The sequence below is a fragment of the Acanthopagrus latus genome, chromosome 23 (assembly GCF_904848185.1).
Source record: "Acanthopagrus latus isolate v.2019 chromosome 23, fAcaLat1.1, whole genome shotgun sequence".
Lineage (NCBI taxonomy): Eukaryota > Metazoa > Chordata > Actinopteri > Spariformes > Sparidae > Acanthopagrus > Acanthopagrus latus.
Genome location: NC_051061.1, coordinates 8,943,686 through 8,961,637, shown reverse-complemented (window position 1 = coordinate 8,961,637; position 17,952 = coordinate 8,943,686). Strand labels below are relative to the sequence as shown.

General features: G+C 43.1%; 1 protein-coding gene across 1 annotated transcript in view; it reads left to right on the top strand.

The window, feature by feature from the left end:
* Window positions 1–17,952, top strand: part of cacna1ha (calcium channel, voltage-dependent, T type, alpha 1H subunit a) — a 125,607-nt gene that overhangs the window by 52,062 nt on the left and 55,593 nt on the right. The window contains exons 2-5 of the mRNA XM_037089131.1: window positions 10,267–10,378; window positions 11,925–12,058; window positions 12,683–12,780; window positions 17,556–17,715. Coding sequence (XP_036945026.1) covers window positions 10,267–10,378; window positions 11,925–12,058; window positions 12,683–12,780; window positions 17,556–17,715 — 504 coding nt within the window. The remainder of the gene's footprint in view (window positions 1–10,266; window positions 10,379–11,924; window positions 12,059–12,682; window positions 12,781–17,555; window positions 17,716–17,952) is intronic.

The window sequence follows — 17,952 nt, the reverse complement described above, 5'->3', positions numbered from 1 at the left end:
CACATAGTTTCTGAGGTCAAATATACTGGACATACAAATGGATCCAGGGATGCACTGAGTACTGATCTGATATCTAGGTTTATTTAAAGGGTAACTGCACTAATTTTGGGACAGGTCTTGGGGATGCTACTGTGGACGTGACTAAAGTTGTATAAAGACTTATGTGGTTGCAGAAGCTGCATGTAAAACTGATAAATTGCCTCCAGTAGGTCCAATGCATTGTGGGTAATGTAGGCACCATGTTTTTTTTGAAAAGCAGTCCACCAGTCTTACATGGAGCTCCTGTAACGGCAAATGATCAAACCAGAGATATTACCTTTTTTCTTCCCCATGCATTCTTCTTCTTTTTTGAAACCCTGGCTCCTACATTACCCACAATGCAACTTAAAAAGTTGATGATATCAATTAGAGTCATTTATCAAGTAGCCCCGGGTCATTTCATACATTATTACTATGGTATTTTTGGAAGCTGTTGTCATACCGTTCACTGCCAACACAAAATGCTAATGAATTATATATTTGATATAAAAAAAAAAAAAAAATCTTTCCCTCATGGTGACATCTAAACAAGCAGTCTAAACCTAACAAATCAGGACATGAACCTTGCTCTTTGTTGTTATATTTTGGCTGGTGGTGTAATACACTGTCAGGCTGGTTTCATAAAACAGGCTGGTACAAAGTAATGTGATACACAAAGCAGATATGGAAAGGACAAAGGGCATTGCAACATAAATTGGTATGCTTAACGTGACAGGCTACACAAACACAGGCACACATGCTCTTGTTTTCTCAGTGATTGTATACACACACACACACACACACACACACACACACACACACACACACACACACACACACACACACACACACATATGCACACGCTGCTGCCCTGCTGATCGACCTGAGTAGCGAGCGTGATTAGGTTATTACATCTGATGGGATTGAGTTTGCTCTCCTCTAATGAAAGGGGGATGGACTGGAGCATGAAGAACAAGGAGGAGGGGGTCAGGGAAATGGATTGCGAAAGAGGTCGAGAAGGAAATGTACGTGGAAGGGGAGGCTGAGATAGACGGAGGGAGGTGAAAGGCTAAGAGGGTTGAGAATGTAGAGAAATGAAGGTGTCAGCAGAGAGAGAGAGAGAGAAGGGGTGAAGGTGAGAGTCAAGGAACTGAGGAAGGAGGGAGGGAAGAAAAGGGCGTCGAGGAGGGGGATTGAGATTAATAATTCAGCAAATGTTATCCATGAAAAGGGAACAAAAACTGCACATTTAAGTCATTGAAAGTGAGGTCTGATAGCAGATGTCTGCGTAGATATAAACAAGCAAAGGATAAAGTCATAGGAAGTTGGATGCAGTTGCACTGATGAATCATCAGTTAGCAATTTTTATTCCCACCCCTCGTTTCCATGTGCCTCATTGCCCCTCAAGACAAAGCTGAAGGGGGTACTGGTTGAAATCTTCCCCTATGATATGGGACAACCCACCAAGAACCTTATACATCATCTGTAGGCACCGGCGCTTATGAAAACGGAAGCGGCCGTCTTCAGCTGCTGTGATTTCTCTTGCATTACTGTATTGCCGGGAACTATCACGTCATTTACTGTTTGTCTGATGGAAGAACGGACGCTTGCAATTCTTTCACAACATTGTAGTCATCAAATAGGAAAAAGAGCAATGCTGAATTGCCTAGCCACTAGCGGCGCTTTTTTCCCATACTACTACTCTGACGGTCTGCACTGATGTCAGAGAAGCCATATCAAGAGCAGTAACTTGGCAGCTGGACACTGAAATATGTTAAAATGTGGTTAAGTGTTAAGCATAAATTAGCAATAACAATGTACCGTTAGCCACCAAGGTAGTTAGCAACCGATTCATCAGCAAACTAGGCGTCAGCAAATGGGGACACCCTACCTGTCGGCAAAAACGCAGGAAAAAAAAACAGAGGAGTAGGGCTAAGTGGTAAGACCAGGGGGCGCTCCTTCTAGGTGATCCCATTCTCATCCCATTGTTCTTAATTGTTATGCTATTCATCAATGGATAAAAACTTTCTGAACATAAACCAAACTTTCAACTGACACGTTCATTCAAATTTCTTACAGCTCTCCGAGTCGGTAAACCGATTTGACGGGACATTCACATAATTTTTCCATGCCAGCAGAAAGTATAGATGCTTGTGTCAGGATTATACAGGCACTTTCACAAGCTTTATAGTAACATCAGTTCACATCCAAGTACGTCTCTGTCACACACAGTAAACAGCATAAATATGTGACTGTGGTATCTCTGGGAGCTGCACTAACTTCCAAACAGCTACAGAAATGTACCCCAGTCTGTTTCCTCCTCCGGCTCGCTATCTTTGTGTGCATGGATGCATAGAGTCGCTTCCCCCAAGCCATCTGTCTTCGTGGCAGAGCTAAGTGCTGTGTGACTGGTCGCTGATCTGAACCTCTCACTCTAATTACCTCTCTCCTTTAGCTCCGAATTTGGCGGATTGGGGAAAAATGAAGCAAAGCAGACAGGTTGAAATTCATGTGCATGGCTGAGAAATTCCACCTGACGTGAGAGAGAGCGACAGCCGATAAGCTCCCAGCAGGCGCCGCGAGGCGCTGTGAAATCGTGACCACTAACTGTGACCAATGACATCTGCACAGGACATTTGTTTTATTTTTTCCTTCAGCGCTAGATTCCCCCGAGAAGATGCTGCTCGTGCTGACTGCCTGGGTTAAGGAATGGCACAAAGGAATGATGCAAAAGTGGCGTCATTGAATGAACTCGCATTGGTGTGTGAAAATGTGGACGGACGTGGGGAACTTTCTCCTCGCGCTGAGGCGAGAGAAACTGTGGGAGCCGCTAAACCAGACGGGACAGGCTAAATTTGTAGTTTATCGCAGAACAAAGAGCGCTAAGCCGTGAAGCAGACAGGGGATGAGTTCTGCTTGTGATCTTAGACTGTGGCTCCTCTTTAACATATAGAGAAAGAAAGAGATAGAAAAGTCTTAATTTAATAGAAACCAAAGTGGACTGACTCTGGGTGAACTGCGCTGATTGAAGATAAGTGTGCGTCTGCGGTGCTGCGGTGCTCTCTTATTGTTTACCCCGGCCTCCTTTCCGACTTCCCCGCATGCACTGGCACCGGCCTGACAGCTCAACTGGAGTGGGCTTGACACCTCTCCAGTGTATTCTCGCTTGTGTGCGTCCAGTGTAGGCCTAAGAGGCTGTGCCGAGGTATTGTTGTTGACTTGCATCAGCGGCCGCTCATGTCTAAATGTGTGCGTGTGTTTGTGTGTTTGTTTGTGTGTGAGCGCGATGCTTTTGAAGCTCTTCTGACCACGGAACGGTGCCGCCGACAACTTTGCGCGTTTTCATGTCCAGCTGGGAGAGAAAAAGGAAAAACACGACTGCACGCTGGTGCGCAAGTACTATGCATCCGAACGTGTGTGCGTGTATATATAATCACTTAATGAATGTGTGTAAGTGTTATCACAGTCGCTGTAGGTGTGAGACTTTGCTATGACAGAGTGTGGTACAAATTTAATAGGCTCTCGCAAATGCTCGGCGTTGCTTTGTGATATTTGTTTACCTCGGCGGGCTGGTATTGTTCCATATTTGCCCGGCAGATGCTAAAGATAAACACTGACTCATGCGGCACCCATTATACAGTAACAGATGAATGTAATCGGTGCCCCATGTATGTGTTTTTTGCAAGCTTTCCAGCCTCACCATACTTTGTTTCTACTTTGTCTAGAGCGGCTTTAATGACCGTGTGTGTGCGCTTATGAATGCATACATTGTAAAATAGTTTCCCCTTGCCCTCATGTACGACACCATATTGCTCCTGTAGACAGGTTTTGTGCCCACTGATAGTTCACTTTGTTTTTTAGGAGCTAAGATATTGATAGACCCATGAACTAGGTCGATAAATAAATAGCGCTTTGGCGCTCTGGTTTGGCTGAATGATGTTTTGTTCTTTGGTAAATGAATCCTTTGCTGCGTAGACCATTTTTTGTTTAACAAAGACTTTAAGCAGCCATTCACTAAAATCTGCGAGAAACAAATAAGGCTTAACTTGCTGCACCTGCTCTACATTTTTAAAGCCTAGATGGATGGATAAGAAAGTTACTCTGCACATCCTGTGAATGTTTTTGTTTCCAAGAGGACAAGAACAGGTTAATATCTCTAAAATGTGTCTTTGTTTTTCAGCATTTTTAACAACTAGAATGGCAGTAGAGCGCTTATCTCTGCCCAAAGTCCCGACAGTCTCCTTTGGTACTTACAGATACCAGCCACTTAAATATGCCCTGATTTTGTCCTTTCTCACAATGTTAAAGAAAGTTAAGATAAAAATTCCTTGATCGGTCATGCACCAAAAAATTAATGGGTTCTAGTCGGGACTGAGACCCAGCCTCCATCCATGTTTCGTGGAAGTTCAATCTGATCTTTATATGTGTAATCCTGCTGACAAACGGACATGGGGAAGACATAATCTTCTTGGCAGAAGTAATAATGCTGATTTAAATGGTGTTTTTGGATTTGGACTGGCTCAAGAGTTTGTCCAAAAGGTGTAATCGGCAGGGCAGAGTATGGCCAATGTGCTCCTGAAGACGTAATTGATGATGGGTGGTGCGTCGCTGTGAAAGCCTCCTGAGGATGTAGTTGAACTCTTGATGGTATACCTCCATCTCTCACATCTCAGGGACAGACTTTCCTGTTTACTCCAACCATAAAAGTTAGCACAACATTAAAGCCACTGGCCTAAAACTGACTCAAATTGGGTCAGCTGGGTAACTTCGCCCGCTAGAAAATCACTGAGGTGATTATGAGGTGTTACTCATTTTATTGCTGTTGGGATATTTGCCCAAACTCAAACATGGTATTCCTGCAAACTGTGATAGTCCACCTTTGCAAAGCGAAACATTTCAGGACGATTTTGAAGGAAAGCCTCAATAATGTGTGCTCAGGTTAACCATATTGAGGCAGTAATAAAAAAAACAAAACAAATAACACTAACTAGGTCACAGCAAACCAGTTCGTCCAGGGTAAAAGGTAACCTACATCTGTGCTTTACTGACCCAAATATTTGATTGTTGATAATACAAGGAATGATGATATGATAATAATGATAATACGGAAGTGTAGACAACTGAACCATTGCTAGACATCTGAATACCCGCAATCCCCCACATCCTGTATGACACGATGCAGACCTTTTTTTTTTTTTTTTCTCAGAATGCTGAGGCATAAATCGACCTTACCAAGTGAGACCGGGAGCGTTGCGACCCCGAGCTGGATTTGTCTCTGCCACAGGAAGCCAATCCAATAAAACCAATGAAAGAACACTATATTTGGTCTGGCTCATAGCAGCGTAGGGAAAACATAACTATACTTCTGAATTTTGAGCTTGTGTGTATGTGAGAGAGGGAGGCAGAAGCCAAACAAAATAATCAGAACACTGCGATCTTTGTTATTTTTCCGTTCACCGCAAATCAGCGCCTCGATGTGCGGTGACAGCCCGGCTTGACTTTGAGGACTTACACATTAATGCTTGTGTGCGTCTATGCCTGCATGCATCTGTGTGTGTGTGTGTGTGTGTGGGAGAGCTGAAGACAGAAGGGGGCTCAGGAGGTGTTGACTGTGGAGATTAAAGAGGAATTAGAGGGAGCAGAGCGGAGGGAGGCTCAGAGCAACACGAGAGAGAGAGAGAGAGATTCTCTGAATATTCAAATCTCTCATTTTAATTCTGCCGCAGATTACTGAATCTTTCATCTCTGAAGGAAGGATCGACCTTAGGTTGTTTGACTTAGTGTTTGTGTGTGTGTGTCTGTTGTATATATGGCGACAGACCAGCCCAAGGCATTACCCATGTGATTGCAAATGCCTTTTTTCCTCGTTGTATTAATACTCACAACAACACTTTGTAACCCGACACAATGTCATCAACAATGCGTTATTGCAGCTCCCCCGAGGCCGACGCAAATCATGTTTTACACTGATAGAACTGCTAAATACACCTGTACCTCATTTGTAGACTGGATACACACGGCACAAGCAGCGACCACAGCGCCTCACATCTGTTTTGGCTCCTGCAGAGTCGCAGAACCAAATGTGGCGATCTCTGCGTGAGCGCGGCCTCCGAACTGGACTTCCCGTCCAACATACCACTCGTATCTCACGCTGCCTGCTGCCACGATCCCCCCTGGTTTTACACACTGTACCCTCTCTACAATGTTAACTTCTCAGAGGCCCCTGGTTTGTTTCTCACTCGTTTTAAATGTGTCCCCGGAGGATAAGCGTCGGGGTTTTGCGTTCTTCCTGCCTCCCACAGTAGTGCTGCTTCTGTTCACTTGAATATCCAGCTGCTGTGTAGCGTAGCAATGGGAGCCTGGTACACTGGCTGAGACTTTTTCTTTCTCCCCAGAAATGTAGCAGACAGTTTCTCCACAGTATCACAATGTCCTCACATCGACATAAGTAGCATGAGTGTGTAAGAGTTTCACAGTCAGTTGGGCGTTGTAGTCATGGGTAAACATATACGGTAACGTTACGCAGTTAAACCTTATTGATCTTATTAAGGAGGTCTGCATCTGTGACTTCCCTCACAGTGGACAGAGGGAATCGAGACATGTGGCATTTTGGCAGAGCATATTGCAGACTTGTCAGGCTTGGTTAATTGAGCGGGCTGACATAGGTGAGCAGTGGCAGGCAGGGCTCAGGAAATCCTCTGTCAGCGGTGCAAGATACGAAATGCATGGAAAGGACAGTGCTTGTCGATCGCTGCTGTAGACAGACTGAGATCCAAACCAGCCTTCAAAAGGTTTCCTGCTGCTGTTATTCCCATTTCCAAAGTTTCTCCGGGGTCCACACTGCACAACTTTCTGCCTTGTTATCCAATGTGTTGCAGCCGTTGTGGTTTAAACACTATTCCGTGACTGATCGGCGACATGAGGCCACACATAACAAGATCACACATGCGAGACGTGACAGGGGAATGACGTGACCCAAGCAGTCCAAGTTGTTGGCGTGCTGATTTGTGGTGAAATAAAAAAAAAAGAAACCAAGAAAGAAAAAGAGTGGGTTATGAAACCTCCATGTGTGCAAGCTGTCCCCGAGGCCCTGGATCTTGTCTTGTAAGCAGTTTAGGCATACGAGTCATTGTTCACGGGGTAAAATCTTGTCTGTTGTGTCGCTATGAGATAGATACCTTCAAACCCACTCCGTGCATGACCTAATGATTGTATCCACATCTTCTGTTGTGCCCATAGGATGTAGGAAGCCTTAGATAAGAACCCTGTATGATACAGTCTTTTTGTTATGTCCTAGAATTGCACATGACCCCTCATTACCCTCAAAAGTGTGAGTGTGAGCCATACTCCCTCGCCTTATATATATTTCATATGTCTTATACGCAGTCTCGATCGCCTAATTGCTTTTTGAATCGATTTTCTTTCACGTCCACAGGAGGCAAGTACACGTTGAACTGCATTTTCGGCGGGCAGTTGCACAGCATTAACTCTTTTTTTTTTTTTTTTATGTCAATTGTCTGACCACCAGGGAGGCGAATTGCCCACAGAAGCAAAGTCTCTTGTCTCCCTGTATTTCTTGGTGTGGACATCAGGGGTCTAAGAAGTTTAATATTAACATTGTGCCCTATGCGCCAGAGTGTTGAGCCTTGTGACATCTAAGCAAAGTGTTCTGCCCATGAGACAATAAAACCTGCAGTGGTTGGTGCACTAGGATGAATTAGAGGCTGTAGCTACTTGAGAGAGTCTTGATCTCCTTGTGTGTTTTTGTGACTTCCTGTTATTCGCTTACAATATTATATACACAATATTACGCCTGCATTTGTCCATTTCTGGGTGAGTGTGTGTGTGTACGTCTGTGTGTGTGGTGTAATGTAGAAGACAATGGTCGCCATTTGTTTTTCTGCTTTTACTCCCTTTCTAATTAGAACAGTACGTCACCCTGGGAATACTTCACCGCACACACACCGGCTGACTGCATGTGTGAGTGTGTGTGTGTGTGTGTGTGTGTGTGTGTGTGTGTGTGTGTGTGCAATTGGGAGAAAAGCCAAACTAAAGTAGAAAAACAGCAGCATCAGTGCCTTTTCTTCTAGTTGAGGAGACACGGTGTAGAGCTGCTCTTATTCTCCCTGTCGGTTTCCTTCCTCCAGTCCCTCTTTGTCTCACTCATGCTCTCTTCGTACTCTTTGATTGCACGGTGTCTATTATGTTTTCCCGTCATGATAAATGGCCGTCTTCTAACTTTATTGCAGCTGCACGGTGATAGTACTGACCATATATTTCATTAGTTAACGTGTGTTCTTACAGTGCTTTGATTTATGGTGCGGTATCTCGCTGAAGTACGTTGTCAGCGCTACAACAGTGGATTTATGGATTTGTTTGAAGTAAGAGTACGACTACAATGATCAATCATATGTGTTGCTGGTTCTTGCCAATTTCATGCGGGGCGCCTTCACCAGACTTAAGAGGAGAGTTGGGATCTTAGAGCTGACTAAGGCTTTTCAGATCTGTCATCGTGCATTAAATCAACAGATACAAGGGTGTACTTTCAGTTATCAATGCACGGATTAGAACAGGAAGTCAGACGGGGGTGATTCTTGCAGCCTGAGATCTGGGAAGTTGTAGCAAAACAACGAAGGGTCATTGCCTTGGGAAAGCCGTAACGAGTTTCTCCATCTGCTCTCCTGTTGTTACCTGACAGTATATAAGTGAAGATAATCTGGAAGTCTGTGGAGAACATTCTGCTGGGTCTTCTGTCAATGCTGCACATATTAAAGAAGAGTGATTCATCACACTGAGTCCGTCATTTTTCAACAAGGAGAGATTCCCTTACACGCACAAAGACTCACTGCATCAGGCATCTGTCAAAGCAGTGAGGCACCAATGGGCCACACTTAAGACTCTTTTATTTATAGACAGGAACCCGAAACAAAGGAATGAAATGGAAACAAAATCCACTGTTGACTGTGCCCTCTGTACTCCTTTGTCCCACAAAGATAAGCTTGCTTGTCGTCTAAAAAGGATAAAGCAAGGATAACACGGGCAAAAGGAAATCAACAAAAGATTACCTACAAGTGGTTTTATTGTCAGGGTCAGGGGTCACATCTAACATTGGCACACCCTTGGATTTGTGTGTCCTCCTTGTGACAAGGCAGTGGAACTCTGGGCTTTTTTCTACAAAAACAAATCCTGAGACGCGCCAAAGATTTGGTTGGATTCTTACTTTCATACTCTCGCCAGATGCTGAAATCAATCGCCACAACCTGAAAAAATACAAAATCATCGTCCCCTGTGACATACTGGCATCATTAACTTCCCGTCATTGGTATATTAACAAATGATGCAACAGGATATACAGTAGACGTGGGCCCATTAAAATGTTTATTTGAGAAATTGTGAAAAGGCCTGTAAGCAGATTAACAGCCAAACAGCCAGGCCCACTGAGTCATTATTAGGCCCATTATGTGCATTAGGCTCACATGCAAAAACTTCTTACTGGCATCCAGTCCCAGTGTGTTGGCAGGCTGTTCGTCTACTTACTTGGTCTTATGCTGAATCACGGTCGATTTTTATCTGGTGTATCAGTGCTTCTTATGTGTGATTATACATCTCTGAATGTTATATCACTACATCACTGTCTTTTATGGACTGGACTGATTGATTTTAGCATTGCCAGCCTCTGCGTCGTCTTTCCTGATTGCTGAAGCGCTGAGCATTAACAAACAAATGTCTCAAGCATCACGTCTGAGATTTGAGGTGGATGTTTAAGCCCGCTGTTGTGATGAGTAAGACTTCAGACTCTGTTTTCCATTTGCATCTAACAGCTGATGCACTGGGCCGTCGCTGCAGTGGCCCTTTGGGTTTGATTCCCACCTGTGGCCCCTGTCATTCCCTCTTTCTCTAACCCCCGTTTCAACTCACTCTTCACCTGTCCTGTCTGATAAATGTGTGAAAATGCAAAAAAAGAAAAAAAAATATCATTGCTCATCTCATTGTGCAAAAGGTCATCAGGCCTGTCATGATCGTGCTGCCCCTGCGTGTGGTTTGCACCTGTGGCCAGTGCTGTGACGGAACAAGCTGTCCCAATGCTTTGATGAAAGACTGGAAACTGGAATAACAGTGCTATGTTTACAAATCTATATGTTCGCTTGCTTTTTTTCCCCTCTGGACCAGTATTTAGTCCTACACCTCATGTCACTTCTGATTTAAAATGACACCTCAAGTGTACTGGCCTTAACTCTCCTCCTGCACATGGTTCGAGCATGTGTCTATGCTGGTGATCCTGCTCAACTGCGTGACTCTGGGGATGTTCCAGCCCTGTGAAGACGTCAGCTGCCAGTCAGAGTGGTGCCGCATCCTACAGGTCAGTGTAACGCCCTCCCCCCGGTATCTGGTTCTGTGAGAACATCATCAAACATGACAGGTTTTGTGTGCCTCTTTTCCATTATCACGCTGTTTTTTTACCGCAGTACTGTCATAGCAGATATAATCAAGACTATATAAATATGCCGTTCCATGTGCAATGTAAAAGGGCTCCAGATTAACTTTCCGCCAGTGTCATGACATTGTCTTTAAAAACTATTTCTAAAGAAGCCATTGTGAACCATTAACTCTGTTAGCTGTCAGCAGTGTTGTTAAGTCCACCAAATTCATACTTGAGTAAAAGTCAAGATATTGTGTAAAATATTACTCTCACCAATACAAATAGTGGTTAAAGTTTAAAGTTTTAAATGATCTGATATTGAGTCTCATAAGTATTTTTGTTGCAATATATGCACTTCAGTATGAAAAGTACAAAAAAATTTAAATTCAATGTGTACTTGTGTAATGTAAAGTGGATTCTGTGGGTCTACTTATTAGTGGGCTGGCCAGTTTGTTCATTTTTCTGGTTATGGGAATCTCTCTTACTATCACTCTGATGCAGGATACAGTCTGCAAGGTAACTAAGTACTAAAGGTATCAAATAAATGTAGTGAAAAAAAAAAGTACAAAAATTGCCTCTAAAATGTGTGAGATGGTATACTACTTCATATAAGTATAAAGTAGCAAAAATGTCAAAATACATTGAAATACTTCTGCTAGCTTTTAGCTCCATTAGCAAAACACACCGCAGGACTTCGCTGTCCCCTGACAAAACTAGTTCTCCTTTTCCCCTTTCAACCGAGATCGGGGATCAGGGAAATTAATATGACTCATCCCATGTAAATTTGACTACAATGAGTTCCTTTGTGATTTTAACGCATCATTGTTTTAGTATAGTAGCAATGGCATGGGTGGAGGATTTGTTTACCTTGGTGACAATAAATGTGAAAACTCTAAGTCAACATCTTTGAGAGGGCCAAATGTAATAGACGTTAAAGAATAACGCTAATTAGCTATAAATTCAATGTCATTGTTTTACACCATCATTGTTTCCACATTCTGCTTTGAGTAGCTGCGAGGTGATTGGAGGAGCCATAACAATAACAAATCTGCTTCTTAAATACAGGGTAATGAAAAGGTCTTTCATTCTTTGTCTTGTCTCACTTGTCTCATTGGTTTCAACATGCTCTCACTGCAGAGTAATGTTGATTCTTGGCGCGCCGAGATGTGCTCATTATATTCAAATACAGACATTCCATTTTGCTGTGGCGGATGCCTAATTAATTGAGACACAGCCATAACCATGCTAAGCCAGCGGTATTCCCCACTGGGATGCAACTTAGTAATGGAGGAGAGAATTGCTTTGCAGACAACCTCCACTGGCACCGCTGAAGCGTCTTTCAAAATGGGTCTCCATATCAACGAGGGATACTTAACAAGAGCCTGACCTTTTTCTGTTGGCAACAAGTCCATTTCCTTTTGTTGTTCATATCCGTGTTAAACATTAATCGTATTTGTGTGCTTGTTTGTGTTTTTCGGTCCTTCAGGTATTAGACGACTGCATCTTTGCTTTCTTCGCTGTGGAGATGGTCATCAAGATGGTGGCCCTGGGAATTTTTGGCCCAAACTGTTACCTTGGTGACAAGTGGAACCAGCTTGACTTCGTCATCGTCATGGCAGGGTTAGTATCCCATAATGATTTTTGCGCTCATGCTCAATTTTCTCCCTCACAGAGGAGACAGGAGAGACAAAAAAATATATATTTCCTATTATCAACAGGCTCAAAATGCAGATATAATAACTAAGACTTATGATCTGGAGCCTGGACATATGTACGTACATATGTCCAGGCTGTCAGCTGCACAGAAGGCTGGGGCCTCCATGTACTGTAGATTGAGGCGAGGGCAGGACCCAATCAGCAGTAGACATTCCTTTAGATACTCCCACGCTCCGAAAGCTGAGCCAGTATGTGACCACACACACACACACACACACACACACACTCTCCTCATGCAGACCATAACTGTCTCTCTCTGCCTTCTTGTCACACTCATGATGTTTGGGTGCCGCTACGTAGACTATACAGAGGAAAAAAAAAGAGCTTTCTGACTCCATGTAATTAACTCTCACACATACAGTAATTATGTGGGTAGCTGCCATTATTATATGCATTATTATATTTTTTTGTGTTTTTTAGTTTTCTTGTTGTTGCTTTGTGCTGATAAATCTGTGTGCGTGCGTGCACAAATGTTTCCTTTAAGTACAGTAAAACTGCCTCTCCCTGCCTCTCTGACTCTGTCCTCAGGGTGTTGGAGTATTCACTGGACGGCCATAACGCCAGTCTGTCAGCCATCCGTACCGTCCGAGTACTCAGGCCACTGCGGGCCATCAACAGAGTACCAAGTGAGTACATTTGCAGAGGATGCTTTTTTGGTAAATGTCCCTACGGTTCCTCGATAAGCGATGAGCACAATTAAGCCACCGTTAATCATTTGCTCTTTTGCTCAGTGCCATCCGTTGAACGAACGCCACATTTAGAAGAGACAGTAACACGTAATAAGAATCGTTTTCCTCAAATGGCCAATTTAAAGTTAGTAAAGCTCTACTTAATAGTTACTTCAATCCAAGTTTAAAACAATGAAATGCAAAGTGAAACTGACACTTGGCTGTGTAATGTTAGCCATCTGTTATCATGTTAACTATGTGGAACAAATGTAATACGTTGGTGTATATATTCTCATTACATTAACAGTAAGTTGACCGATGATCCAGCACCTGTTGTTTGCTTTACTTTCCCCTCATGAGGTTTGTACAGTACCGCGCCGGTGCTGAGTGAGAACTTGCACGTAGTTTGTCATTTTCCCTAAAAGCTGTGTGACAGGGGCGGCCATGAATCTACAGCTAAAGAGGAGCACCAGACAATGGTGTCATAACAACGTACAGGATTATTAACCAGCATACATTAGGCAGGCGGCCAAGCTGCTTCTCACGTTCCAGGCTGCCAGCATCGGTAGCCATTTTGATCGATACACCTCTCTCACAAAAGTTCATGGAGTGGTTTCTTTCTTTCTTCCTTTCTTTCTTTCTTTCTTTCTTTCTTTCTTTCCTTCTTTACTTTGACTTTATTGTTCAAAAACTTGGGAAAAAAAATCTATTCTTACAACGCTGGAGAACCCACGGGAGTATTACTGGTTCATGAATGGTATTTGTACTATTTTAAACAAGTATGGCGTCAGAGCAATAGACGTCTGTCTGCTGTCTGGCTGCTGCAAGCTAGAAAACCGTGTGTGTGTACGTGTGTGTGTGTGTGTGTGTGTGTGGCCCTACTTTCCCAGAATAAGCCAGTTGTTAGCCTGTGACACAGGTTGACCTAAGCTTCTCCTATGTAACGATGACGTTTGTGCGTGTGTGTGTGTGGGTGCTCCGGGGCACTGCAGATAACCCAAACACAATCATAAAGCATGACAGGTTGTCTGTTTCTTTCAAAGCCGTCGTCACGAACGGTCTCGCACACGGGGAAACACGCACAGCCCCGCACACACGTTTATTGTTTTGTTCTTCCTCTGTGAGGACTTGAAAATGTGACAAAAAACGTATCGTCGAGTCAACAGTAGCCCTGAGAAAACAATATTTACACCCGTGGACAAGGTGAAGTACAACTTGTGTTATTGTAACAAGTCTCCAGTTGCTACGAGGGTCTGCCCGAGGGGGGTAGATGGATTGAGAGGTATTACGAGAGGCAGTAAACTCAAGGTCAGTGCAGATGCAGACAGACACGGACATACCCCAAAGCCCACAGACTCATATACTTGCAGGGAGACACAGTCGAAGGCACCCTGAGGATGTCAAACACCAGCTTGCTCCCTTCATTTTTCTTCTGTTTTTTTTGTTTTTTTTTAATCTGTTCCTTTCTTTTTCATCTGATTTGTGATCAGACGGAGACAGCCGGGCTAATAGCCAGGTTAAACTTTTTTTTTCTACTTTGTGTCTCGATTTGTCTCCAACCATTGTGCTCTCGCTCGGTCTCCCTGTTTTCTTTCGGCCTAAGTGTGTGGGGAGTATCCAGTGTTAGACAGATGTTAAATGTGTTTTTGTGCCGTAGCCTGGATACGTCGAGCACCACTCTGGGCTCTGTTTTTTGTGGCGGTGGAACAACCAGCAGGGAGCCAATGCACAGAACTGAGAAATCATGCTTTAGATGTAAATAAGCCACTTTGATTAAGCACGCGTTTAAATCTACAACAAGAATGAATGTTTAATTTGCTCATAGCCAGAGGTAAATCCGTGTGCATCGATAATGAAATGAGTGATTCTTACAAGATCTGCTTTGTCAAGCGTCTTCTTCAATTTGAGGGCACGGTGCCATCACACACGACAGTCCACGGTGTTTACCTTCAATTAAATCGCCTGCAACTGACACCAGGCTGCTACAGTCTCACCACACACACCTGTGCAAACAGACAGGTTGGCTCTGATCTGGTATTCTGGTGGTTATGCAGGAAAAGTGAGAAGTCTTTGTTGCCAGGCTTTAGTTCCAGTTATAAGTGTAGTTAGAAACATCAGTGGAATTTTGAATGAGGTTTTTAGAGTTCTGGATTTTCAGCTGAATCACACTGTTTGCAGTAAGAAACGGAAGACGAAACGTCAGATAGGTCGGACACCTGGAAGTGATAGTTACTGCGACGTCATGGTGTTTCTGTCTGCATGCTCACTAATGAGAGTTCAAGCTGGCAAGTTTCTCAGCGTTCACGCATCAATACCATCAGGAGAGCACAGGCATGAATAGATCGGAGGAGATATCTGGAATAGTGTCGGCTCTCTCAAGATCAGATTGTATAAATCCCCCCCCGTCTTTGAAGCAAATTGGATGCATCCCCATCAATCCTCGCTAAATCCACAGAGTTAAACTACAGACTTGTGAACATGTGTATGCATGGATTGTTATATGAGTTAGCATTTAACATGTTTGTATAAGTTCCAACACATGACAGCCATTGCAGAGGCATGAATATAATCCAGCTAACAGCTTAAAACAGTCTTATGATGGAGAATGGAGACTGGAGATGATAAGTTATGTATGTAAAAACCCACTTCTGCTACATTTAGCCTGCGTTAATATTCAGCCCGTAGAGGGCGATGTAACCCAGCTGATGCTACATTTAGTCACCACTCTCCTGTTCATTGCACATATTCTTCTGTAAGTCGACTTCCTGGTCGGTGTGGTTACTAAGACTCTGATCTGTTGCCTGTCCACCAATGACATTTTACATTAACACATGAACTTTCTCCCAGATCTAATCAAGAAGCAATTTTCGATGTTATTACAAGATCCTATCATATAATAAAGGCCTCATTCCATAACTTTTAGTGCTATATGAGGATTTTTGCTTCAAAAAATATTTACATTTTTGTAAAAAAAAAATGTTTAAACCCATACATTATTACTGGCTGCAATAATAAAGGACAATATTAAATGACATTTCTTTCGGAAATTAGGGCCTTAGGAGCCGTAGCTTATCCAAGTGGCATGACTCTCTGGATAAACGACCTTTCTCTTATTTTCTCTCATCAAGTCGACCACTTGTGTGACTGCATTAGTTTAATTAAACGTATTTGAACTGAGTGCATTGTAATTCCGGAGTGAGCACGATATTAATAGATTTTCAATCTGTTTGAATTTTATACCCTCTCTGTATTGTTCTAAGCAATGAATTTCAGTGTAGTTCAGTATGTTACTGAATCACATCTCCATACCCAAAGTGTGCGGAGAAACATTTGACTTCTGCTTGAGGGTTGCCAGTGCTGTCAAATGTTTGTGTTAGCCGAGTGGATTTCACTGCACACAGATGCCTCTACAGTCAGACATCTGTGTGCTGTTTACTCAGTGTGTGCATCTGTGTATTTCCATGTGCCATATGCAATGCGCTGGTGTCTCAGGGGTAATGCTGCCTACCCCAAGCATGTACACAGACATGGTCTTTTCTTCTTCTTCTTCAGTTTTATGATGAAAAACATGCATCACAGCAGAGTGTGGAAGGTTTTTCTGTTTACCCCCTCTGTAAACCTCTATTTTGTGAGGAAAAGTCCCAAAGCTTTTCTCGAGTCACCGCTACACATTTCTTGTGGGTTACAAGTTTTGATTGAGAGGGGATTATTTTTGTGTATGCATTGTTTTCATTTTGTTAAGGAAAAATATTATTAATTTTGCCTTTAATGAAAGCACTGACCTACAGTTAGACAAAAAGTTTGATAGGAAATGGCAGAAGTGTAGTAATAGGTATCAGTCCTCTGTCAAGAGGGATTATTAATTTTGCCCTGAAGAAGAAAACCTTGTATGAAAAGAAGACAAAAATAATCAATGTTTTTGTGCTTCCCAACATGCATAAATAATTACTGATAATCTCTGGACAATAGTATGTGTTTAATTTCACTCTGATTAGTGGAGATGGACTTTGATGGTATTTAGCTCCTGGCATAAACTTTAATTAGAATATATAATTAGCTGGCAAGCTCAACGCAGTTGAGGCCCATCCTGATGACCGTAAAACTCACCAGCAAGCCAGAGCATTTGTTTTTGTTTATCACCTTCATCAACGATGAAGAATTCAGGGAGAACTTTCTCCCCCAGTGGCACAAACAGACTGGAGATGAAAATTTTGGGGAGTGGAGGAGATTTAAGTTTCAACATCATTGCCACCGTCAAAAGTAGCAGTACTACTATGGCAGTGTCATACTGTAAGTCTGGTCAATGTGACAGAGCTGTGATATAAGGGAAAGGGGGGGACAGAACACATTGTGAGCACCTCAGGGACTAGATCCCCAACTCTGCTGACGCTAAACACATCTGACAACTTGAGATGGATGCTGAATGCATGTGGTTAGATAATACTTGCCACGGGGAAGCTCTGAGTTCAAATCCCAGAGGATGAAATAATGTCAAACTGTCACTTTTAGTATTGTCATCGCTTGTAATTATTGGCTGCGGGGACGAAGTTGTTGGTTCCAGGCTCGCAAGATCAATAGTGGTTGTCCGGGTGTTCAGTAACCAGGGGGCAAGTAAATGGTTAGATTCTGCACCATATGCAAGTGTCAGTCATGCGTGTGAACTCTAAATGTGTGTCCTGTGTATGGTTCCTGGTTTCTGATGGCATGTTTAATTTTTGTGTCCCACTATGTAGGTATGCGGATCTTGGTTACACTGCTGTTGGACACCCTCCCAATGCTGGGAAACGTCCTTCTCCTCTGCTTCTTCGTCTTTTTCATCTTTGGCATCGTCGGGGTCCAGCTGTGGGCGGGGCTACTGCGCAACCGCTGCTTCCTGGGAGAGGACATCAGAACGTGAGGAAATGTCTTGTGATAAAGTGTTTGCATTTCCCCCTTTTCTTCTAAAAAAAGTCTCTTCAAAGACCTGTCAAATCTATGTTAGATTTGATGAAAAAAAGACTTTGGTAAAAACGTGATCCGAGTCCAGTTCACTGTCATTGAGTAAAGACAAAACAGAGATGAGTGGAAAATACAAGCGCAAGACTTAGAATTTGCTATCAATTTTTAATCTTCCCCCCAACAGAAGAAGTC